The following is a 23913-nucleotide window of genomic DNA, read 5'->3' as shown; positions in this document are numbered from 1 at the left end:
CAACATGCTTGTGGCTTCTTTCTCCATTCAGGCCCTCTAGTTGCCGTGGCTCAGAGGGAATAGCTTGGGCCCTCCCCCCACCCACCAATCTGTGTGCCCTTCCCCTTGGACGTAGCAGAGGGGAAAAAAGCCAGCAGTGTGCCCTTCCCTGGCCACACATCTGGGCCCGGAAGGCCTGCTGAAGTGATGGCAGCCTGTTGCCCTCTATTGAGTCACAGATGGACATGACAGGTTGGGGTGTGGGCCAGCTTTCCCACATACCCCCATACTTACCCCAGAATAGCTCTGAAACCACAAGGGCAGTCTCTGGAAGCCCAAGTGATCCTGTCTCAGGTTGGGGTGGGGAGTTATTTATAGGCCCCCAGCAGCTATTCTGGGCAATCACGACCAGTCCTGGGTTGGGTGCCATATGATGGTTGGCCATGGAGGTCCTTAGGTACTGGCCCTGGCAGCTGCCATGCTCTGGTGTCCATACTGGATGCCAGAGCTTGAGGCCCAAAGTAACGAAGGAGGTTGTTTCAGCCCTTAAAGGTTGTTTATTGCTTTCTTGTCATTGCCCTCTTTGACCCTGTGGGCTCCTGCCACACCTTGGGATGTCATAGCCCAGCTGATGGGAGGTGAGGGAGGGAGCCACCCAATGTCAGTGGGTAGCTGGGGGTAGAGGTGGTAGCAGTTACTCCGCTTCTCCTCCCTTAGCCTTAGCTGTTGCTGGAGTTACAAAAGCAGTTAGACATTCTGGGCTAGCAGCTTGGGTTGGCCAGGCTTTGGGGGTGGGGCCTTGGCCCAGGGGGTACAGGGGCTGGTGGGGCTGTAGGTGGTAGAGTTGGTTCTTGCTGGTGCTCTGGGAAGGTAAACAGGAGAGTCTGGTCCCTTCCAACTGGCCCCACCCTGGCAGGGGCCCAGCCTCCTAGCCCCTCCTGAAGTGTCCGCTCGGCTGTCTTCCCAGGCTTCACTCAATCCCTGTCTCAGGCACCAGGCTCCTGGCTGGGTCCTGGCAGCCACATCACAGCCACAGGCTCCAAGACTCAGAGCTACTGCCAGGGATGATGGGGAGAGCCTCCCCTTTTTAAAGTTTAACTTGGATTTGAGATTTGGGAGGCTGACATTCCTACCCCTCTCCATCCCCAGCCTGGATACTTCCTAGGTGGGAAGGGGGCAAAACCAGGATGTTTGGGCAAGAGGATAGGGTTATTTAAAGGCCAGAGGCACAGGGATAGGTCTGGGTGCACACTCTCTCTCCATTGCCAAGAGGGAATTGGGACCACTTGTACCATCCTGTTCCTCTGGTTTCTTTCCCTCTCCAGGCTGCAGTGGATGGGCCGACAGACAAGAAAGAAGAGTGAGGGGTTGGCTCCCTTCCTCTTTCGATCTTCTTCCTCCTTCCATCAGTTGGCTTCTATTCTTCCCCATCACAAGCAGCTGCTTCTCTCTGGGTCACATTGGAAAGGGGGGAACTTCAAGGAATGCTCCCTGTCCCTCACTCCCTTGGTATTGGGGATCCATGCCTTCCCCAAGCTCCATATACCCCACTGCTGACATAACTGCTTTGGGCTTTCACTTTTGCTCAGCTTGTAAATAAACCAACTTTGACCACTGAACCACCCCCCTTCCCCTCCTCATTACCCTGAATCTGGAGTGCAACCCCAGCAATTGGGGGTGGGAGCAAGGGTAGAGTGCCTAGATATGATGATTGCAAGCTTGAGCCCCTTCTCATTTAGTCCCCCTTGCTTTCCCTACCTTCATCTCTTCCTATTCCAAAGAACAAAAGGGTTAGCTGCCTGAGGAGGGGGCACCTGAGATTTGGTTGGGCATTTGGTTTGGGGTGGTGGCTGTTTTACTATGAAGAGCCCTCTGCTTTTTTCTTGATGAGGAATCTCTCCAGTGTGTGGGTACTTCTGGACTTGGTCTGGGAGTAGTTCCCAGCTTCTCTTGGAGAAATAAAGTTTGTTAATCAAAGCGACTTGACATGTGTGGACTGCATGGATCTGGCTGGCACAGAAAAGAGAAGATTCCTCATAGTCTGAGGGGCTATTGAGTTAGAAAAGTCTGGATGTCCCAGACTTCCAAAACTTCTGGGTTTCTTTTTCCCTGTTCATCTGTAGATACACGGTAGGTAGCTACTTCATTCCTGCCCTTCTACCTTGTATGTACGTGTACAAGGTGTGGGAAATAATTTACTTATTTTATAAATTAAATATAATAAGTAATTAAAATTTAAAAAAATAATAAATACATATAAATTATATTAAATTATAAATTTACATATAATTTGTGGCAAATAATACATTTGCCCTTTGGAGCCTGAAAGCCCCACCTCTGGGCTCTTGGGGATACATGATGGATACATGATACTTGATGGAAAGGGAAGAGGAGCCTGAACTGTATTACAGCATTATTATGCTGTATTACATTATTATGCTGTATTACAGCAGAGACTTTGGTAGGGTTCTTCATCCTTCAGCCTTCCTTTTAAGCTCCCTCTGCCACCCCCAATGTAATTTGAATGTGGGGTAATTTGAGGGGTAAAACTGCAGGGGAGCATGCCTGTCCCATGTGGCTTCTCAGGTTGAAGGTAGAGTCAGGAAAGCTGTGGGACAGAGTGGGTCAAAAAGGCTAATCATCCCTCCCCTTCTGAGATCCTGTTTCCAAATCTCCACAACTAGTGACTAGTTAACACAGCCCTCTTCAGAGCTAAGGGAGGGCTTGCCCTACCTGGGCAGGGAAGGATTGTCACTTTCACCAACAGGTGAAGGTGGGGCTTGTCTTTTGGGAAAGCACTAAAAACTGAGTGGGCTTCAGGGAGGTGATTTCTGAGGAGAGGCCATGTCTTCTTGGTTGGGGAGGGGGTATTAAATTTACTAGGCTTAAGTAGGAATGGGGGAGATAATGAAAGGAAGGCTGGCTCTAAGTGAAGTAGGCTCCATATACTCCACATATATCCTGCCCCAAAGTAGCAGGCTTCTAGCTGGGGAGAGGTCCCAGATATGGTTGGATTCCCTGTTGAGGGAATCCTATATACCCTGTCAGGTATATAGCTCGAACTAGGAAGCCCCATCATATCCAAAAACATTTGGCGTCCAGCTGGTTTCCCAGCTTCCTGTTCGGGAGAGACCAAAGGGACCAAAGAAAGTTGGTTGGAAAAGGTCAAGGAGCAAGCAAGTCAGATTGTACAGAATCTGAAAAGACACTGTCCTGTAGTCCTGAAGTTTGTGGGATAGTGATTTCTCCCCAACTCCTCATTTCCAAGATTCAAGGCAAATACCAAAACGGAGGGAGCCCAATCCACCGCCTAGCAACCAATTCAATAATAGCATTTAATGATTTAATAATGTTTGTTATCTCCTGTTATCTCATTTGGACTTCACAACAACCCTAATGAGGATGAGGAAAGAGGTGATCAATTCTATGAGCTTTCCCAAGCTCAAGGAAGCTGAGTAGTCCCTGGCCAAACTAATGGAGGGAAAATGGCCCTAACCCCCCACCAACCAAGGGGGATCCACCGCCCTTACCCCCCCCACCCCCACCCAGGATCCCGTTAAATTTGTGTTAAGAGCCATAAGCAGACATCAGAAAAAGCAGACAAGCAGCATTTCCTAAACTAGGGTTTATTTGAGCTGAACTGTGGACATGTTTGGCCATGACCTTTGAAAAAGGCCCACTCACAAAGGTGAGCCCCAGAAACCTGCCCAGTGAGACGTGGCAGAAGGAAAACAAGGAAGCAAACAGGGTTGGGAGAAGCCATTCTGCCTACATTGTGACAAGTCTAAAGATTTCATAGAAATTGTTTCAGTTTCAACTTTTTTAAAAGCACGTAAGTGCAAGGGAATCCAAAGACTCAACTTGAAGAAAGTGTGGGGTAATTTGAGGAGGGGTAAAACTGCAGGGGAGCATGCCTATCCCACGTGGCCTTGAAAGCCAGGGCTTCAGGTTGAAGGTAGAATCAGGAAAGCTGTGGGGCAAAGAGTGAGTCAAAAAGGCAGGGCAGCTTAGGAGGACAGAAAGGTCTGTGGAGTAGACCTTGGGCTTTTTAAGTGCCCCCAGGAAAGAGATTCTGAGCAAGCACTGGTAGAGAGGGAGACTTCAGAATCCAAAGAAAGGCATGGATTATGGAAAGGCCATCCATTAAACCTGGAAAAGTGATCCCAAGATCCAATTTTGAGGGACTTGAATGCCAAGAGATTTGGAGATTCTGCCCATGTGAAATCTGCCCAAGTATGGAGAGAAATGATAGAAGTTGTGAATTGGGGCCACTAGACCTGTCACATGATATAGGGGAGTGATCATGTATAGGATTTTTGGGGAAGGACCTGCAAACCCACTTTGGTGGCACCTGTCCCCTAAAGGAAAGACAGCAACAAGTTGAAAAATGACATGTCTTTATTGCTATGTTTGCAGGTGGCTTTTTAGCAGTCAGAACGTCCCAGGGTCCCCCAAGACCTAGAGTGGGCCTGGGCTCCGTGGGGTCCCATTTTGGCTGTCTGTCAGGGTTTTTGCTTTTTTGACACAAGGCGGATTAAAGCTTCTATGTGGAAGACAGAGATGCAAAGTGCAGACAGAAGGGGGGGGGGGAAGACATGGGCAGGGGTTCTAAGGTACCGTCCAGTGCCCCTTCCTTCCCCAGATCTATTACTCTGCCCTTCCTGGGATGGCATTAAGGGAAGGGGCTGGGGTGGGGGTGTGAACAGTGGCACCATGGGCTGTGCCAGGCTGGTGTTTTGGGAGACGCCCCTTCCCTCCCTCCTAAAAGGCCAGGCCTCAATCTACATAGCTGCTGGGGAGGGGGCAGAGTCAGGGATCTGGCCTCCCAGACCTGAACTCCCCTCACCACTCTTGGTAGTGAGCAAGGAAGGCCTGAAGACCAAAAACCTGTGACAAAAACCAGGATGAGGCTTTTTTTCAGCTTTTTTTTTTTTCTAACAAAATTAGATCTCTATCAGGCTGTCTTGGGGTTGGGGGTGGAGGGTTGTTTCTCTTTTTAGAAATATACAGGCAGAAATCACTCTTCTCTTAGAGTTTTTACAAAATGTGCAAAATACAAGTCTTTGCCCTCAGGCATAACTTACACCTGGTATTCTCAATTCCATATATATCTATATACTGTATATATATGTATCATATATATATCTATATACTGTATATATATATATATATATATATATAGCCACTGTATGTACACATACATGCGCACGCAAATACCACCCACCCACACACACACCTTGATCTTGGTGGGTTGTCAGGAAATTGGGCTTGAGGATCAGGGCCAGAAGATTCCTATCCAACAAGCTCTGGGAGGGGTTGGGAGGAGGAAAGATACTCATTGTTTACTCCAGCTATACACACAACACACACCACAACAGACACACACCACACACAGACACAACAGATACACACAGCTGCAGCTGGCTTCCATGTAGGATGGAGGGGACCCAATTGTAGTGGAGGCCCAGGGGGTCAAGGGAGTCCCAATCCACCAAAAAGGTGCTTGCTCCTCTGGAGGTCAGCTTCCTCCCCAGCTGGGGGGGGGGGGGGGGGGAAAATAAGGGGGGAAACCATTTCCCGCTGCTACCTGGGCGGGGGGCCGGGGGGGGGGGGGGGGGTGGGGGTGGGGTCTAGATTTTGGTGGTGTTTAGAATTTTATATTTTTTTTGGTTTTTATTTTAAAAAAGAAAGAGAAAACCAGTTCAACTCAAGCACTCATACACCATGGCCCCAGCCTGACCCGGGTCCCCTCTATCAATATCATACAGAAAAGGCTTCCCCCTCCCCAGGGTCTCAGTGAAGGGGGTTGAAAGGAGTGAGAGGGGGGTTTACTATGGCTACAAGAAGGGAGGCTGGTGGGGGGGTGGGTGGGTAGGCAAAGGACAGGGAGAGCAGTGGTTGTCTCTCCCCATTGGCTTTGGGCACTGGGGCAGAGGCAGGTGCCCCCTTCCTGCCCCACCCCCTCAAGGGCAGGTCACATGACGCTCTCCACCACGATGACCTTGCTGCTCTCAGACACTGGAGTCAGGGTGGTCAGGCCCCTGACATCAGAGTCCTGAGCCTTGTACTCCAAGTGATGGAGACCCCACACTGGCTGGGTCAGGTCACGCCAACGCTGAGTTGGAGGGGAGAAAGGATAGGGGAGGGTTAGTTCCTCCTAATAGGGTCCTGGCCAGGAATCCTCTTGCCAATTTCCCAGAAGGTCCCTTGCCTCCCAATAGCCTCTCATGGGCCTGTCCACTTGCTCAACCCAGTGACACCCAGAACAAGGTTTAGTTTCAGCACTCCCTTAACAGCACAGGGCTATCTACAGCCTCTCACACTTCCACAGTGAGTTAATGGTAATGCAAACTCCCCAGATTCTTCCTAGGGATTTATCTCCCCCCAACATGGGCCAATTCCATTTTTCCAAGGTCTAGCTCTCAGTGTCTGTGCCACTACTTGGGCTCAGCACACTTGGGCAATGCCCATTGGTGTTTGAGTAAGCCTTTCTATTGAGACTGGGGAGCTGATCTGGGGAGGAGTAAATCCCACCCACCGCCCCACCGGGTTTTAAAATAGGCCAAGCACTCCAGAAGGCAGCTTGGCCTGGTGACCTGTGACCATAGGTCTGTCACTTAAAACTCTGGGGTCTCAGTTTCCTCATCTGTACAAAAGGAAGAATCCCAAGGCTCTAGAGACAATAGATGGACTTTAGAATAGGCAAAGGGTTGTGATGATTCCAGATGCATTGTAAGGCAGACAGACAGTAAAGCAAGCCCTCAGCCAAGGCAGACTGGGGAGACTGACCTCAATGAATGTCCCCTTGGCCCCGAGGAGGTGGTACAGTAGGTAAAGTGGCACACACAGCATGGAGGAAATGGCGAAGCACCAGCCCATTGCTTCGCCCCACCACGGGTACACATAGGTGTTGTTGTATACAAGTGGCTTGTAATATGCCACATTGAAGGTGAAGATGCCCTGAAAGGAATTAAGGCTAGCAGTCATACTTGTTACTAGTGGGTGGCCACCCTTCCATCAGCCACTGGCTGCACCCCTCCCCCAACCAACCTCCCTCCCATCTTTAGTGATCCTCTAAGTTACATCCCGCACATCCCCCTCCCTAGCTGTTACCATGCAGACCAGTGGGGTGAAGAAGGACCAGCACCATTTCATCCAAGGGTAAGGCCGGTAGCCGATCATACAGGCAACATCATCCATGAACCGGTCAGCACCTAGTGGACAGGATGGGTTTGGGGGTGGGAGTGGGGAGAAAGAGCTGATCAATGCAGTTCCTCCCACTAGCCTATCTAGGCCACAAAGTCCCACCTCCCCCACCCCAAACAGATGGTCTCTCCCCATGCTTCCATTTACCATAAACCCAGGCAACCACCGCACACTCCCAGAAAGCCTGCCATAGCAAAGTCACACCACTGGCCGAATAGTAGTCAAACAGCTGGAAGACGTACATGCCGCCCTTCAATGAGGGGAACAGAAGTCAAGGTCAGATGGGAAGTTCAAGATCTTGCCTGTGTCCTCTCTTCCTTCTCCCTCCCCCGGCTTTCCAACTTACTTCAGTAACCATGGAGAGGTCAATGATGAAGCAGACTGCACAGCACACAGCTACAGAGATCTCCCTCTGGAAACGAAAATAGTAGGAGGCCGGGAGGAGATCCAGGATGCCAGTGATGAATCCTTCTACCCCTACGAACTGCAGCCCAACAGAACACCAAGGTGGGGGGGACGACAAGATAGCTTAGACCTGGAGGCTGCCTCCCCTTGGCCTTCAAGGGCTGGTTTAGGCCCTCCCAGAAGCCTCCCTCCTAGCCCAGGACCCACCTGGCTGTCCAGGCCAAGCATCAGTAACATGAAGAAGAAGAGGGCAGCCCAGAGTGGGGCCATAGGCATCAGAGTGACAGCCCGGGGATAGGCAATGAAGGCCAGCCCTGGTCCTGTTGGATAGCAGAGAAGAGATACAGGCTTGTTCAGCAGCCCTCCCCCACCCCCAGGGTGTTCATGCACCCACTGCACCTATCAGATGGAGACTCTTGGCTCTTTGAATTCCATGTTGTTTGTCTCATGGTAGGCATCCCCCTCTGAGCAGCACATTACCTTGACCTGTCTGTTTACCCAAGGACCACCCAAGGACCCAAGAGGCTAAGGCCTCTCAAGTCCCCATACCCATGACCCTCCTTCCAACTCCCCCCTTCCAACTCCCCCCCACCCCCAATCAGAATCTGATGACTGTGCCTTCCTTCCATTCCCCTCCTCCAGTCTGACATCTGATCTCTAACCAGGGAGGGGCAGCTGGTCTGCAGCAGCTGCTGAAACCAGAGAGGTCACCCATTAACCCTTGGGGCAGCACAGCAGGGGCCAAAGCAAAAGAAACTACACTGGACCAGAATACCCCCTCCAGCCCTCCCTTAGCAAAAATAGTACTCCTAGAAACTGGCTACCAGAGTTTGGGGGGAACAGGGGGAGAGAACAAGTTCCCTCCCCTCTTGACCCCCAGTGAATTTTTTTTCTTCCTGGCTTCCTCCAGTTCAGGAGTGCCCTGCAGAGCCCAGGGAACACAGCAATTAAGAAAGGGAAGGAGATTAGAGCTACCTCATGGTTCTCTTCTGTCCTGGGCCAGGAGCTCAGTACTCACCCCTACTTGACTCAGACCTATGGGGCTTTCACCCAACTGGCAGGACAGCTGTTTGCTGCAGGACACCCCACCGCCTCGTGTTGAAATATTAGGCAGCTTGGTGGAGTGCAAAACGTGCTGAGGACTTGGTGTCAGAGAACCCCGAGTTCTAACTCCTACTAGCTGTAGGACTCTGGACACATGACCACTCTAGGCTGGGCTCAGTTTCCTTTCCTACAAGGATAATGCCAGGAGAGCAGCACCCTCCCACAATTGGTGATGGTCCAATGAGAAAAATGGACTAAAAGCACTTTGTAAACCTCCATGTGCTAGAAACGTCAGCTCCTGTTACCTCCCAGGCTCTGGCTCCCAGATTTGAGCTGGGGGATGCCTTAGTAGCCACTTAGAGACCACTTAGAGGCCAAACTCCAGAATACTGAAGCCAACTAACTTGATGTGGGGCAAAAAAACATCACTGATAAGTACCCCAGGGTCACACAGGAGCCAAGGTAATAGGGCTTTGAATGGAGCTTCTGACTCCTAACCCAATACCAATCAATACCACCCTTTCCTTTGCACTACAGGGCCTCCCATAATTTTGTGCCTGTGTGCCTATGTGTATGTACGTTGTGTGTGTTCAAATGCTGGCTTTACCATTCACCACCTATGTGACCTTGGGGCATATCTCAACTTTTCTAGGCAGCTAGTTTTTTGCACACGTGGATTTCCTGTATCAAAGGGGACTAGATTAAATGATCTCTACCTGCCCATCCCTGCCCCAGCAGGCAGCCCCTCACACACCTGACTCAGCCACCTTGGAGATGTGCACACCCTGTTCCATGGCCATGAAACCTAGGATGGAGAACACCACAAAGCCGGCAAAGAAGCTGGTACCGCTGTTGATGAGTGAGAGTATGATGGCGTCCCTGGGACAGAGAAGAGAATTAGTGGGTGCCACTGTGGCTTGGGGAAGGGGGGGGGAGGAGAAGAAGTTCTAAGTTCCAGAGAAGAAAGCATCTTGGGGAGGGGGCAGTTCCTTACTTGTAGCAGTTGTTGTTAAAACGATTGTAGCTGCCCAGAGCTGTGAGTGCCCCCAGGCCGATGGCATAGGAAAAGAAGATCTGTGTACCAGCATCAATCCATACCTGGGGTGGGGTGGGGGGCGGGGCAGGGAGGAGAGAATGTACATACAATGAGCAAGCGGTCAGGAGGCCCAAGGCAGGGGACCTAGGGGCCAGGACCCCAGCAGGAACCGCTGCCTTCCAATTGCCAGGCTTTGAGTGGCCAGGCAGACATTGGCATATAATACAGCCCAGAGATAAATTGAGAGAGGGCAGGATTCCTGCCCTCATAAGCACGTACCCTGCTTTAGGCCAATGGAGGATGCTGAGAATACAAACAAAATACTTGTTTCCTCCTTTGTAAATGGGGGAGGGGAGAGCAGATGCCAAGCCTTAGAGGCAAAGTACTCTAGGATAGAATGGCCTCAAAATGAAGACCTGGGTTCAAGTTCAACTCCTGCTAAGTGACTCTGGAGAGGTACCTTAACTTCTCAGTGCCCCAGGCAATTAAGACTAGAAGTGAATGAGTTTCCTGGTCTGCCTCACTGGGCCATTTTCATTAAGGCTGGGAAGAGCCTTATTTGTGGCAGACTGCTGTATCTAAACTTGGAATTTCCACTTCTGGAAGGAAGATTAGAGATTGGGGGTGGGGAAGCAGCTCACCTGTGGAGATCCCAGCTTGGACCAGTCAGGCTTGAGATAGTAGATGATGCCATCCAATGCTCCTGGCAGCATGACCCCCCTCACCAGCAGGACAAGGAGGACGACATAGGGGAATGTAGCAGTGAAATAAACAATCTGCATCAAGATGAGTACCAAGCCCCAGTTAGAGGGCCAAGGCTCAGACACTCCAAGATCTCCCTCCTCCAGCTAGGCTTCCCAGCTTAGCCCAGCCTCCTCCTTCCCTGGGTTTCCTCTTAGGACCTGCCTCTCTTCAGCCCCACTGGAAGCTCTGCTCAAGACCTTGGGTCTTCTAATCCCCCCCCCCCCAGCAGCTGCCCAGGCTATAGGGGTGGGGATGCAAGGATCAGAATAGGGAGGGACCTTTGGGGTCTGGCACATGCAAACTCTCCTCTTCTGAGGCCCCAGGCCTTTGTTGCTCACCTGTTCTCTCATCTTCCTGTGCTTCCAAATCCCCCCCTTCCCCCACTCCTCTTGCCCCTTAGCCTCTGTCTCCTTCATTGCCTGAATACTAGAGGCCTAGGAGGCCCCAAGGACTAACCATTTCCAATCCCCCTCTTTGCCCACCCCCCTCCACCATCCCTGACAATGGGGTCAGGTCAGGAGCAGGGAGGGGAGGAATAGAGAGGAAGAAGGCAGTTAGGATCTCCTTCTCCCCCCTTCTTCCAACTCCATACTGGATTCTAGAGAATCCACGGCAGGGGCAGGGCCTCTGGGCAGAGGGAATGCCAGTGTCCTCCGACCCCTGACCAAGAGGGCAGTTGGGGAAGGGGGGGAAGAGTCAAGACCAGGAGGGGAGAAGGGCTCTGCTCCTCTCCCCTCCCCCAACAGGGCTGGGACTGGGAAAGGGGCCAGTATGGAACATTGTTAGGCTGTTGCTGTGGAAACAGCATCCATATCCCAGCCCATGAGCCTCAAGAGTCTGGGAGTGAAGGGGCTCAGAGTCTGAAGATGAGTGGGGATTGTCTGCCTCTGTGTATAGGAGTGTAGACTTATGGGTATGATGGATTGGCTGTGAACCTACGAGACAGCATTTCCCTGTGAGACCTATGGCCTTTTCCTAGATGTCCAAATTTTATCTGCAGAGGGCTGTAGTCTGGGGCACTGTAGGGTACAGAAGAGCTGAATTAGAGGGCACTCAGGAGCCCTGGAGGTTAAGAAGGCAGGCCTTATCAGTTGGGCATGAGCAGTTAAGTTACCTTTCCGGATGACTTGACTCCCTTCCAGACACAAAAGTAGACCAAAACCCAACAGGCTAGAAGGCAGAGGGTCACCTCCCAGTTGAGATCCCCAGGAACATCAAGACCTGGGGACAGGCGAAGGACTTTCTTTCTGGATGGAGAGATGTTAAGAGAATGAAGGGTTGTGCCTTGGGACAGGAAGAAAAGGGTGCCTAAACTAGAGGTGGATTAGGGGGCCCTTGATTGGCACACACAGGGCCAAACCATACTCATAACAAGCTGGGGGTAGGGGGGTTGGGTTAGAGGGGTAGACTCACTCCCAGAAGTCAATGACAGGGGAGCGCTGATCTGAGAGTTGGTCACAAGTGAGGTTGGCCACACTGGCATTGGCACAGTCCTCCTGGCGGAAGATCTCCACACACTCTGGGGTGTTCCAGTCATGCCCGCAGGAGGCCCAGGGCAGTGAGGCCGTGAAGGACTTCACCAGGTAGTAGAAACCCCAGGCCAGCACCATAATGTAGTAAGTGTTGCAATAGAAGACAATCACCATGGAGGCAAAGCCTAGGCCTGGGGATAGGAGAAAATGATCAGGGCCAATATTGCACCCAACCTGCCCAGCCTAGGAAGTAAAGTTCTCTACAAGGGGCTCCATCCACCCATCTCAGCCAGCCAGAACCTTCCTCAGCACAGACCCACAAGCTTAGGTGACCCTGGCCTCCTTTCTTTGCCCCATGGAGGGGGAGGAGGGAAGAAAGTTGCTCAAAAGGTCCCAACCTTTGAAGAGGGGGCAGATGTTCCAAGCATTGATGCTGCCAGCTTTCATAAACTGGCCCAGCGAGATCTCCAGGAAGAAGATAGGGATACCTCCCAGAACAGCAATCAGAAGATAGGGAATGAGGAATACTCCTGTGGGGGAAAAGCAATCTGGTTCATAATCCAATCACATCCAGGTCATTTCAGAAGACTATCTCTTCCCAGAGGAGACCTGGGTTTGAATTCCCCACTGAAGCCAGCAGACGTAACTGTGGGCAAATCATTTAACCCCTCTGAGCTCTAAAGTTCCCTATTTATAAAATCCTTGCCAGGGTAGCCATAAACATCACATGAGAGAGGTCCTGTCTTACCCCATAAGGAAGAATGAATTGGCCAGGTTGAGGGCTGTCCAGAAAGTCCTATGTATCTCCCCATCCCACTGGGCTCAGCTTGTGGGACACTTCCCCTAGCCTCCCAGTCTTAAGTCAATTAACCTTGTTTTCAAGGGGCCCCACCTCTAGGAAGGCTACCCTGCCCACTTGGACAACCAATGCCATGCCTTCCTCCAGTCTCTCCTGGGCAGGCTCTTTATTGGGAGGTGTGGCTGGCCTGTCACATCCTGTCCTTTTGTCTCAAGTGGGAGAGCTTTCAAACTCCAAGAAAGCAGACTGTCTCCACAGACAATCAGATGTGACTGACTGGTTAGCCAGGGCTCCTAGTCAGGAGTTAAGATGGAACAAGAGGTAGGTAGACCAAGAGACAGAGGAACAGATGGGTACAGGAATGGACAAGTGACACTGAGTAACCATCATGGGCAACTGAATTAAAAATGAAATGTACTGATTTCCCCCTCCTTCTTTGAGGTGGGGGGGGATCTATGGGTGTGGAACACTGCAATTCATTGTCATAATTGGTTGATATAGATCAACCAATTATGTTTGGTTTCAGCAAAATAGTTTACTGAATCTGCTTTTCTCCTTTAAAAAAAAGCTTACTAAGGGATGGTGAAATAATTTGGAAATGAAGGTGACAAAAACCAATATATTTATCAAGAGACAAAGATATCACTCAGGGAAACCATGTCCCCTCTCAGGCTATCCTGGGCACTAACGCTGGCACTCTTGTGCCAGGCACAGGCTTCTAGGGCTTACAGAAGCTGGTTAACAAAAAAGGAGTCACATAGCTAAGAAGTGTTGAGGCAGAATTCAAACTCAGGTCTTCTTGACTTCAACTCAAAGCATGCTATCCACCCTGCCACACAGTCAGGTTTTTTGGTCTATCAGATATGGGACTTTCCATAGTGACTGCTTTTGGGGAGTCATACCTTCAAAAGCAAAGGACCTTAAAGATCCTCTAATGGAGAAATCCTCTAATCCAGTCCCCCCCCCCATTTTACATGAGGAAACTGAGGCCTGGAGGGGAATTGACTTAACCAAGGTGACCTAGGAGAGCCATGACAGAATCAGGATTCAAAACTAGGTCTTCTGACCTAGACCTCCCCCCCCCCATCAGACTGCTTCCCTCTGGCTCTTGTAGCTAGAAGAGGGGAGAGGAAGGGACTGGTTAGGACAACGTAGTAGATAAGTAACTGAGGTACTTGCAAGCCCCTCCCCCCACCTGCAGTGACTCCTGAGGCTCCAGCAATCCCTGCCTTATTCACTCCAGGGGCTGGGGAGCTGAAAATTGGAAGGGGGGGGGATAACTTTGTCAGTGGCAGATGGTGGTAGGGGTGGGGAAGAGAGGGGAAGGAGGTGCCATCAGACTATTTCTATAGGTCGGCTCAGGAGGGGATGGGCCTTCCTTCTCATTGCCCAGACCCCCTACTGGGGCCTCACCCTCTCCTCCCCAGGCAGGTTAGGACAAGTTCTGGGAAAAAGGGGGGGCAGTTATGGGAGGGAGGGGGGAGGGTTGGATGGAGGGAAGATGCAGTCATGTTGGTTATTCATGATGCTGTCCCCAGTGAGCCTTCCTTAGCAACACACACAGTCAGACACAGACACAGACAGACACACAGGTGGGTGTGAATAGCACAAAATAAGACTGAGCCAGAGGCATATGGCCACACAAAGCTAAGACCCCTCAAGCTTCAGATCACATGTAATCCCTACAAGACATTGTGAACCATGCTCCCAGACTGCCTGCCTCATGTGTCTGCGCCACACTGCGTCATGTGACGCAACAGCCACGAGCATGCATGTGAGAGAGAAACCCTCGCCAGGGGGTGGAGACAGCTGGTGAGCAAAGGAGGGGCCCCAGGGTCCCACAACCTGGGCAGGAGAGAAGGACAGATGGGAGGGCCAGGGAGAGCTTTCTGGAGGAAATGGAACACAGACCCAGTCTGGGACCAGGGGCAAGAGATAGAAAGACAGGAGTGAGGGACAGAGATAAAAGACAGGGAGAAGAATGGGAGACTGGCCAAAAGAGACAGAGACATGGGAACAAGTGGGCTAAAGGAGGTGATGGAGGGTACGAGAATGAGCCCAGCAGACATAGCCAACCAGAAGCAGCCGTAGTCCCAGCCCTGTTGAATTGGGTTGGAGACACTGCTTTTTTTTACCCAGGTTTCTCTCCCCTGGAGGCAGATAGAAGCCTGCCCCCTCCTTCCCACCCCCTCCTCCCCCAGGGCCTCAAGCACTGAGGATTGGGCTAGCCCAATGGTCAAGGCCACCGAGGACAGTGACTTGGGGGGGGCAGGAAGGCGGGGGAGGGAGAGATGATGCAGTGGCAGTGCCCATGACCCACTGAGATACTGAGGGTTTGGGACTATCTTCTTGCCCTGATCCTCCCCAATCCTCCCCCATTCCAGACAGCAGAGCGGTGCATCAGATTTCAGGGCTTCTTAGCCCCCTAGTAATGCTAGGACCCTGAACCCCATGACCCTGTTCACTCTCCAGCCCCTCAATAATAAAAACGGTATCTAGACAGCACACCCTCCCTACTGGCACCCCCTCATCCTTAAGGGTGCAAATTATGACCTCCATAAGCCTTGAGCATACAAGAAAATATGCAACATGGCAGTCACGTATGCACATGAGCAATGATTGTATGAATGCACGTACCCTGTGATGCATGGTCCAACCATGTACATGTATTCACATGTAACAGCATGTGGATGAGCATGAATGATAAACACATGCATAGAACACATGTAAGTACGTGCATATAAACCCAGGCTTGTGGGCCTAAGGGGGCAGAAGCACCCAGTGTGACAGGCAGTTGGATAGACTGGCCCATTGTGCAATGCAGGGGGGCAAGGGGTACACCCACACAGTATGGCACTGTGGGTATGGGGGGGGGTCGAGTCAGACAGACTCACCTCCTAAGCTCTCCCAGGAGCCCATGCTCTTAAAGGGGCAGTCAGCCCCTAAGATGGATTGGGTAGGGGGCCAAAGGCTTCAGAAAAGGCCTTCCCTAGCCTTTAAAATCACCTTAACTATTCCCGGGTCTCCAACCCCCACTTCCACCCCCCTCAACCAAAAGCCTCCGATATCCTTCCATTTCCAGCTCCCCAGCCTTTGGGGTAAGCAAAGTGATGACAGGGGCAGGCCTGGGCCCACCCCTGGGGAGGCACTACAGACTCAGGGAGGGGAAGGGGCTTCAGGACCCCGGCCACCTGCTGGTGTTTCTTACTATCCCTTCCCCACCCCCCCACCCCACCCCATCTATACACAAACCTTTTCCCCTCCCCTTCCGGGTCCTCCCTGTCCATGGACTTTGGCATCTCTGACTGGGTAGGGATGGACCAAAGGGAGGAGAGGAAGGCCGATGGATGACCAGAGCAATGGAGGGGTGTGTGTAGAATGCAATGGAAAAGTAGGCTAGGGGGTGGGAGGCAAGGCGAGAGATAGATGGAGGAAAGAAGTCTGTCAAGGATTAGGAGCTGGAGGTGAAGCAGATGGGGAGGATGGGGTCCGAGAAAACAGGAGCAGCACTGGAGGAAGCGGGGGGCTGGCATTCTCATGAATGCTCACCTCGTGGTCCACGTCAGTCCGGGCGGGCCTTCTTGACATGGGGGGGGGGGGGGGGCAAAGGGGCTAGGATAAGGCCTGGGCGGAGGGGCGTGGGGGGATGTCAAGAAGGCCCGGGGGGACTGACGTGGACCACGAGGTGAGCATTCATGAGAATGCCAGGCCGGCTGGCAGGCCAGTTACACTCACCTCCGCCGTTCTTGTAGCACAGGTACGGGAAACGCCAGACGTTGCCAAGGCCCACCGCAAATCCCACACAAGACATGATGAAGTCCATCTGGCGGGTCCATGTCTCCCGGGGCGGGATGGCCAGGCCCGGGCCCGGGCCCCCCAGTCCTGCGGCCATCACCTCGGCCTTGACTGGGGGGGCCCCGTCTGCGGGGTCTAGAAGCGAGCCCTTCTTTTCCCTGGATACGCTGTAGATGCCGTTCTCTGTGGTCTTCTTCGCCATGGCCTCGCTACTAGGGCAGGGCTAGGGGTGTGTGTTTGAGTGTGTGTGTGTGTGGGGGGGGACGACAGAGGCCTCGGATCGGGGTGAGGGGGGATCACAGAGAGAATACAAAGGACACTGTCTAGGTGCTCCTGTCCCCTTTAAAGGGGGCGGACACCCTGGGAGGCCCAGGTGCTCCGCCGCACAAGGTGGTCTCCCCAAATCCCCTCTAAAGAATTCGCCAACTGTCGACAGTAGATGCCCCCAACAATTGGGGGAGGGGGACACAAGCCCAGAATCTATGGGAGCAGCAAGGGAGTAGCCCCCAGAATTTGGGGAGGGGGGAAAAATTATTTTTTTCCAGAGGGAAGGGGAGGGGGGAGGGGAAGGGGAAAGGATGGGGATTCCCCTAGTTGGGGGGAGGATAAAGGGCTGTGAGGTTCGAGGGGGAGGGAGGGGGGTACTCAGAAGCAGTCGACAAAACACTTGAAAGTCAGCCTAAAGAATCTCATGTGTGTCCGGGGCTGGAGGGGGAAGACGCGGACAGCTGCTGGGGACCCGGCCCGGCGGCTGCGACGGTGGTGGTGGTGGTGGTGGTGGCGGCGGTGGCGGTGGCGGTGGCGGCTACAAGAGGGAGGACGCCTACAGGGGCTTAGCGGGGCCCGAGGCTCACCTGGGCACTCCGGGAGGCATAGAATGTCAAGGGGCAAGCGGGAGAGCGGACGCCCGCTGTCGGCAAACTCTGGAAGAAGTCGGCGGCCGAGAAGGTCGTGGCGGGGACCAGCGGCTGGGCGGCCCTGCAGAGCAGGAAGGGGGGGCCCTCTGGCCCGAGCCCTAAAGGCTCTCCCCCAACCTTGATCTGTCTCCGGCAGCTCCGGCTCCTGGCCGATTCCTTGCTCCTCCGCTCTAACCTCCTAGCTGTCTCCCCAGCGGGCAGAACAATTCTGCCCCCGGCTCGGGGCCGCTTAAGAGCCTGCTCCGAGGTGATGTCACTGTCGCCCCACCCCCGACAGCCAGCTCCTCGTTCCTCCCTCTCCATCACTCCGCCCACCTCCTTGCCTTCCTCCTCCCAGCACGCTCGCTTGGGATGGGTTGGGCCCCCGCTGGCAAAGGCTTCTTAGCGGATTCCCCTCCCCGCCCCCAAGCCCTACAGCGCTCTGCCCTGGCACCCCCTTCCTCCCTTGCTCGCTCCCCCCGCCTGCCAGGCTGCCGCTGCCGCAGAGCGAATCCTTTGGGCCAGCCCTGGCTCCCATCGCTGCCCTCCCTGCCCTCCCTGTAACCTTTACTTCCCTTTCTTCGAAAACGCCTGTTCCCCCCCCCCCCCCCCCGCCCCCGCCCCCCCCCCCCTTCCCGGCCCCCCCTTCCTGGGCTTTGCTCTTGCTCCTCGCCCCCCCCCTCACCTTTGCAACCCGGGGCACCCCAAACACTGCCCACCCTCCCTCCTGCCCCCATAAGCCTAGACCGGTCTGCTCCCTGACCCCCCCCTTCAATTTGCCTACCCCATCTCTAGCCCCTCCCTGGCGCTGGATGGGGCTCGTGGAATGGCCCAAGGGGGCAAATGAGGAAGCACGAGCTTGGATAGGGGGTGGGGGCGGTTGCTAAGCTGTCCTAACCGAACATCCCTTTCTGGGTCGGTAGCTCTCATTTAAAGGGGTGGCGGACTTCCCTTTTTTAAAGGTGGAGGACTAGGGGTATGGAATATTACTTGTACTTACCTCACACAGTTAACGGGTTGGTTTTGCTGAACTGCCTTTTTTTTTTCTCTTTTTCCCTACATAGTATGACTTGTTGCTTCGGGGAGGGGACCGATAAATTTGTAAAAGAGTATACTGCAAAAACCAAACTATCAGCAGAAATAAGATTATATTGCAACAACAACAACAACAAAGATCATATTGAAACCAAGAAAGGGACTAGATATCTGGGGCTGTTCTTGAGAGTTGTTAAAGGATTGTAGATGGAGGGTCTAGGTGGGGGTAAACTTTCGGTTGGTAGCAAATTCCCCGAGGCCTCAAAACCTAAATTGAGTACAAGGGAGGGTGGTGTCTCGGAGGGATCTTCCAGCTGCCTCGTCAGTATAAATGAGTGGGGTGGGGTGGGGAGGGGGAGGTGGAGGTGGATTAATGAATATAAAGTCCCCTGCTAGCTAAACTTTATCTTTCTCTGATTGCAAGAATGAACCTCCTTCCCCCCAACTCAAAGCAGGTTTGGGCATTTCTGATCTTGAGAGGGAACCAGTTAGAACAGTTGGTCATTAAGAAAGAAAGAGAAGGATCCTTCCTGTGAATGGAAGAAATAGGCAAAGAGGTGATGGGGCCTCTACCCCATTATATGTGTGTGGACCGAAGGAGTGTATGTGGGCGTGCATGGATGTGTATATAGGAGCTCTTCTATGTCTCTGCCTCGAGAAGAGAAACTGGAAGTGACCTTAGAAAAATGTTTGTTGAATCGAATCTAGTTCCCGGCCTGCTGCCCTCATTATCCACCTTGAGGCCTCAAGGCACAGACCCAGAGAGCCTTAATCTGACCCTTTCACAACTAGCGTTGAGGTGTTTTGTTTTTTTTCCCTAAAGCATAGTTCTGACCATGGCAGAAAGCGACTAGTATTAACCGGTGACTTGGCCAAGACCACAAAGCTAGTTGGGAATGACTTGGCAAGGTTGGTATTGGAGGTGTGGGTCAGCATGTGTATCATTGTATGGGAGTTGTAAGGGAAGAGCTGAGTCTTGGCTACATTTGTGGCCTTAGGAGATGAGTGGAAACTAGGTCTCAGATACTTCCTTACCATATGTGTGACCTCTCTGACCCTCAGTTTTCTCATCTGGAAAAAGGGGATGATGGTTTTCCCTCAGTCACTGTGGTGTTGGAGCTGAGGTGCTTTGCAGACCTTCAAAGGGTCTTAGAAATGGAAGTCCTGGGTTTCTTTGTTTGCAGTGATTGTTTTGCCACAGTAGAGACCTGCTCTTGAATGGCTCACATACAGCTCAAATTCAGTATGTCCAAAGCAGAACTCATCTTTCCTCCTAAATCCACCCCTCCTTCTAACCCTCCGATTTCTCTTCAGGACACCTGTTCAGAGTCACCCTCAAATCTCCTCCCAGCCCCCATATTTAATCAGTAGCTAGGCCTCCTCAGGTGTCTCCTTGTAGGCCTGTGGTGTTTGTCCCCTTTGTTTTTACCCACATAATCAACACCAGGTTAAGGCCCTCATCACATCTTTCCTGTACTAAGTGGTCACCCCACTTCCAGACTCTTCTGTCTCCAATCATCCTCTACCTGGGGCCAAAGGTTTGGGGAGGAAGGAGTGTTGCTCCTCGGCCCTCTGGTGACCACTATGGGAACCTCCCCCTGTGGGCCCGAGAGGCCCCTCCCCAGAATTTCCAGCTGTACTTGCCACTCCTTGGCCCCACCATCTTAACACTGGGGCTGCTCCCCTTGCCTTGTACCCAAGGCAGAATGGATGGTTGCCTTGGGCATTGCCATGAGGGAAAACTCATCTCCCTGTCTTCTTCCCTCTCTCCCTTTTTCTCTTCTTCCTTCCCTCCGTCCTTTCCTCCCTTCCTCCTTTCCTTCTTCTCCCAGCCAAGGGCCCCAGTGCCCAGGCCTAACGCTCAGCAAGCTAAGCCTCTAGCCAGCTTGGAGCTGACAAATCCAGTCCCAGGGTAAACCAGATTGAGCTGCCTGTCCACCAGAACTCCTGCCCTGGGGGACCCATGGGTCTGAGAGTAGAAGGTTGGGTTGCTCAGTGGTGAGGCTGGGGAGGAGCAGGAGGGAGCCAGAGCCAGCCGGGAGAACCCCGAGTACTAGCCCCTCGGGTATGTACCAGAGGTGGGGAGGAAGGTGTCTCAGAGTTAATATCTTTCCTGGCACATCTTTCCTTTGTAAGGGGGTGGGGGTGGAATCAATCACCGCACCCCACTCCACCCCACTTAAAGTGACTAACAAAATGCCACATCCCCTGATCCTTTTCTCAGGTGACAACCTCCGAGTATTTAGTATGGACTCTGTGCCACACCTTGGGAACACAAATACTAAGCTGGGACAGTCTCTGCCCTCCAGAAGTTGACATTCTAATGGGTGAGACAACCATTCGGTGTTGGCGGGGGAAAGAGGAGAAATGTTATCTAGAGGGCAATGCCCAAGCTATGTTTCCAAGGCTGGGAGAGTACAGGGGGATGATGGCCTGTGGAGAAGCATACAGAGGGGAGGCGGCCATTAAGAGGACAGTTTGGAGGATCCCAGAGTATAGAAGGAGGGACATCCAATGGGGCTGGAAAGGGAGGTGGGGCCAGATTTCAAAACTCTTTGAAAACTAAACAGAGAAACATATATTTCATCTTTTAGGTAGTAGGGAGCCATTGGAGTTGATTTTCTAGGGGTCATATCCATGCTTTGGCAACAGTGTGGAGGATGGGTTGCAGTGAGAGGGGGCATAAGACAGGGAGACCAATGAAGAGACTGGAGGAAGATGGTAGCTATGTGAGCAGAGAGAAGGGGTCAGATGGGAGAGATGTTGCAAGGTCAAAAGGGCAAGGTTTAGCAATAACTTTTGGATATGTGGGATGAAGGAGAGTGAGGAGACAGACGATGCCAAGGTTATGAAGCTAGGACACTGGAGGAATGGTGGTGCCTTTGATAGGGAAGCTTGGAAGAGGGGAGGGTTTGGGGAGGAGGGGGTGGGATAATGACTTCAGTTTGGGACATGTTAAGTTTGAGGTGTTCCTGGGCCATCCAGTTTGAAATAGGCACTTGGTGATGTGGGACTGGATATACTCCCTTCCACAACTCGGAGGTTAGGGGTTTGCCCCTCATCCCCCACGATCTAGGAAATCAGAATAAAAAGTTTTGGCCCTCCCTTTGTACCAGAGAAAGAAGCCTGAATTATTATGATATCAAATGATAAAATATATTGGTATTATACAATACTATATATATGTTTTGTGCATTTCTGAGTTTCTAAATTTTCTGTGTCATCTGTGGCTTCTGCAGAACTCCCCCAAAATTCCTCATTTAATTTCTCATGCCAACCTGTGATAATATTGAGACCACGATGGACAAAGTCTTGATGTGGAAGCAATAACTATAGATTTGGGAGTCATCCAAATGGAGATAATAGTTCAGGGGCAGGGAACCTGCGGCCTCATGGCCATACATATGTGGTCTTCTAGGTCCTCCAGTGCGACCTTTTAACTGAGTCCAAGTTTTACAGAACAAATCCTTTTATTAAGGAGATTTGTTCTGTGATATTTGGATTCAGTCAAAGTCCCCCACTTGAGGACCTAGAGGGTCACATGTGGCCTTGAGGCCAAAGATTCTCCACCCCTGGACTGAGCAATTAAGAGGACATTGGGTCCTTTGAACCAGAGATTCCACTATTAAACATATACCCGAAGGTCCCCATGTATACCAAAGAAAGGATCCATACACACCGAAAATTTACAGCAGCATTTTTTGTTGTAGCAAAGAACTGCAAACAAAGTGGATGCCCAGAGGTAGGGGAACATCTAAACAAATTGTGGTACCGGAAGGTAATAGAATGTTCCTGGGCTGTAAGAAATGAGGACTATGATGACTATAGAAAAGCATGGAAAGATTTATATCAACTGATGCAGAGTGAAATAAACAGAGGCACGGAAACAATATATACAATGACTACAACAACGTAAACAGAAAGAACAACCACAAAACAATCTAAAATGAATGTTGCCAAATTATAAAAGAACATACTGGGATTGGAAGAGATATGAGAAGACCTCCCCACCTTACTCCTTTGCAGAGGCAGGATGTCCATAGGTGCACATATTTTCAGATTTTTTTTTCAATGGTTTGAAATGGATTGGTGTGGTTGGGTTCTTTGTCTCTTCCTCTTTCTTTAAAAAATATTCTTGGTAATAAAATGGATAGCTTCCTGGGAGGAGGATGCTGGGAAAAGTTTTTGTGATGTAAAAGCAAAACAAAATCAATAAATGTATTTAAAATAAATGAAAATAGCCAATTCAAATTCTCTCTCTCTCTCTCTCTCTGTGTCTCTCTCTCTCTTTCTCTCTCTTTTAATATGCAATCGGGGTTAAGTGACTTGCCCAGGGTTACAAAGCTAGTTAAGTGTCAAGTATCTGAGGCTGGATTTAAATCCAAACTCCTGACTCCAGCGCTGGTGCTCCATTCACAGGGCCACCTAGATGTCCCAAAACTTTTTTTTTTTTAAGGCATCCTTTTCCACAGTATACCCATGATGAAAAAGGCTATTCATCTCCAGAAAGAGAGCTAATAAACTCTGAGCACAGATTGAAGCATTTTTTTCCACTTTATTTTTCTTGGGGTTTTTTTGGTTTTGGGTTTTTTTGCAACATGGCTAATATGGAAATGTTCTGCATGACTTTACATGTACAATGGGTATCATATTGCTTGGTTTCTCAATGGGTGGGGGAGGGACTGGAGGGAGAGAGTTTGGAACTCAAAATTTTAAAAAAAATGAATATTTTAAAAATAAATTTAAAAAAGACACCATTGGTAACTTTAGAAAGAGCGATTTCAGTTAAATGAAGAAGTCAGAATCCAAATTTCAAGGGATTGAAGAGTGAGAGGAGAGGAAGTAGAGACAGCAGCTTTTTTAAGGAGTTTGGTTGAGAAAGGGAGGAAAGATATAAAATGATAGCTTTAAGGGATGGCATAGTTTAGTAAAGCCTTTTTATAAAAACATTTAAAACTCTTTTTTTTTAAAATTCATACTTTAACTCTTCTAGAGATTCTAGTTGAACCTGTGTCCAAGCCATGTTTTGCTTTGAGGCTTTGCTTATAAATGTTTGAGTCATTCTCTTCTTCTGGGTTTGTGTCTTGAGTGTCCCTGTCACCATAATAGCTTACAGTGGGATTCTTCTCGATTTCAGACCTTATGTTAGGGTTGGGCTCTGTGTGCTTCTGGAAGGTATGCTGCAGCTTTCTTGGGGTGCTGAGTGTTGTGTTATTCCAGGATCCAAGAGACAGCTCAGGCTAGGTACCTGAAGGCTTTCAGTGCACCCAAAGTGGTCTGATCGAGGGCAAAGTCTGTTTGCTGTCCCTTGTTTGAGTTCTACAAGTTCCTGACCTGGGTTTGGGTCTGAGCAAGAGGCCTTATGTGCTTGCCCCATTTGGAGTTTCAGTAGACTAATACCAGACTATGGGGCAGCTGGGGAAGCTCTACTGGTTTGGAGGGACTATAGACCTCCCATTGCTCTGAAAATCCTGGCTTAGTCGTTCCTTTGCAAAATTCAAA

At 51.2% G+C, this 23913-nt stretch overlaps 2 protein-coding genes across 3 annotated transcripts in view; one reads left to right on the top strand and one right to left on the bottom strand.

Moving 5' to 3' along the window:
• The window catches only part of BCAP31 (B cell receptor associated protein 31), a 34452-nt gene extending 32492 nt beyond the window's left edge, over positions 1-1960 (top strand). For both annotated transcript variants that reach the window (XM_027845776.1, XM_027845775.1), the window contains exon 8: positions 1305-1960. In XM_027845776.1, coding sequence (XP_027701577.1) covers positions 1305-1343 — 39 coding nt within the window. In that variant the 3' untranslated portion in view covers positions 1344-1960. The remainder of the gene's footprint in view (positions 1-1304) is intronic.
• Positions 1961-5601: 3641 nt separating this feature from the next.
• Positions 5602-17029, bottom strand: SLC6A8 (solute carrier family 6 member 8). Its single transcript, XM_027845803.1, has 13 exons — positions 16421-17029; positions 12285-12416; positions 11828-12077; positions 11529-11661; positions 10312-10446; positions 9629-9732; positions 9389-9513; positions 7798-7910; positions 7532-7669; positions 7333-7435; positions 7093-7193; positions 6769-6939; positions 5602-6094 (listed from the first exon to the last, which is right to left on the bottom strand). The coding sequence occupies exons 1-13, from the start codon at positions 16680-16682 to the stop codon at positions 5954-5956; spliced, it is 1908 nt and encodes a 635-aa protein (XP_027701604.1). The 5' UTR covers positions 16683-17029; the 3' UTR covers positions 5602-5953.
• Between the last annotated feature and the right edge of the window lie 6884 nt (positions 17030-23913).

This window comes from Vombatus ursinus, unplaced genomic scaffold (genome assembly GCF_900497805.2).
Source record: "Vombatus ursinus unplaced genomic scaffold, bare-nosed wombat genome assembly UNPS02015024.1, whole genome shotgun sequence".
Classification (NCBI taxonomy): Eukaryota; Metazoa; Chordata; class Mammalia; order Diprotodontia; family Vombatidae; genus Vombatus; species Vombatus ursinus.
This window is presented reverse-complemented; position numbering and strand designations above follow the sequence as displayed.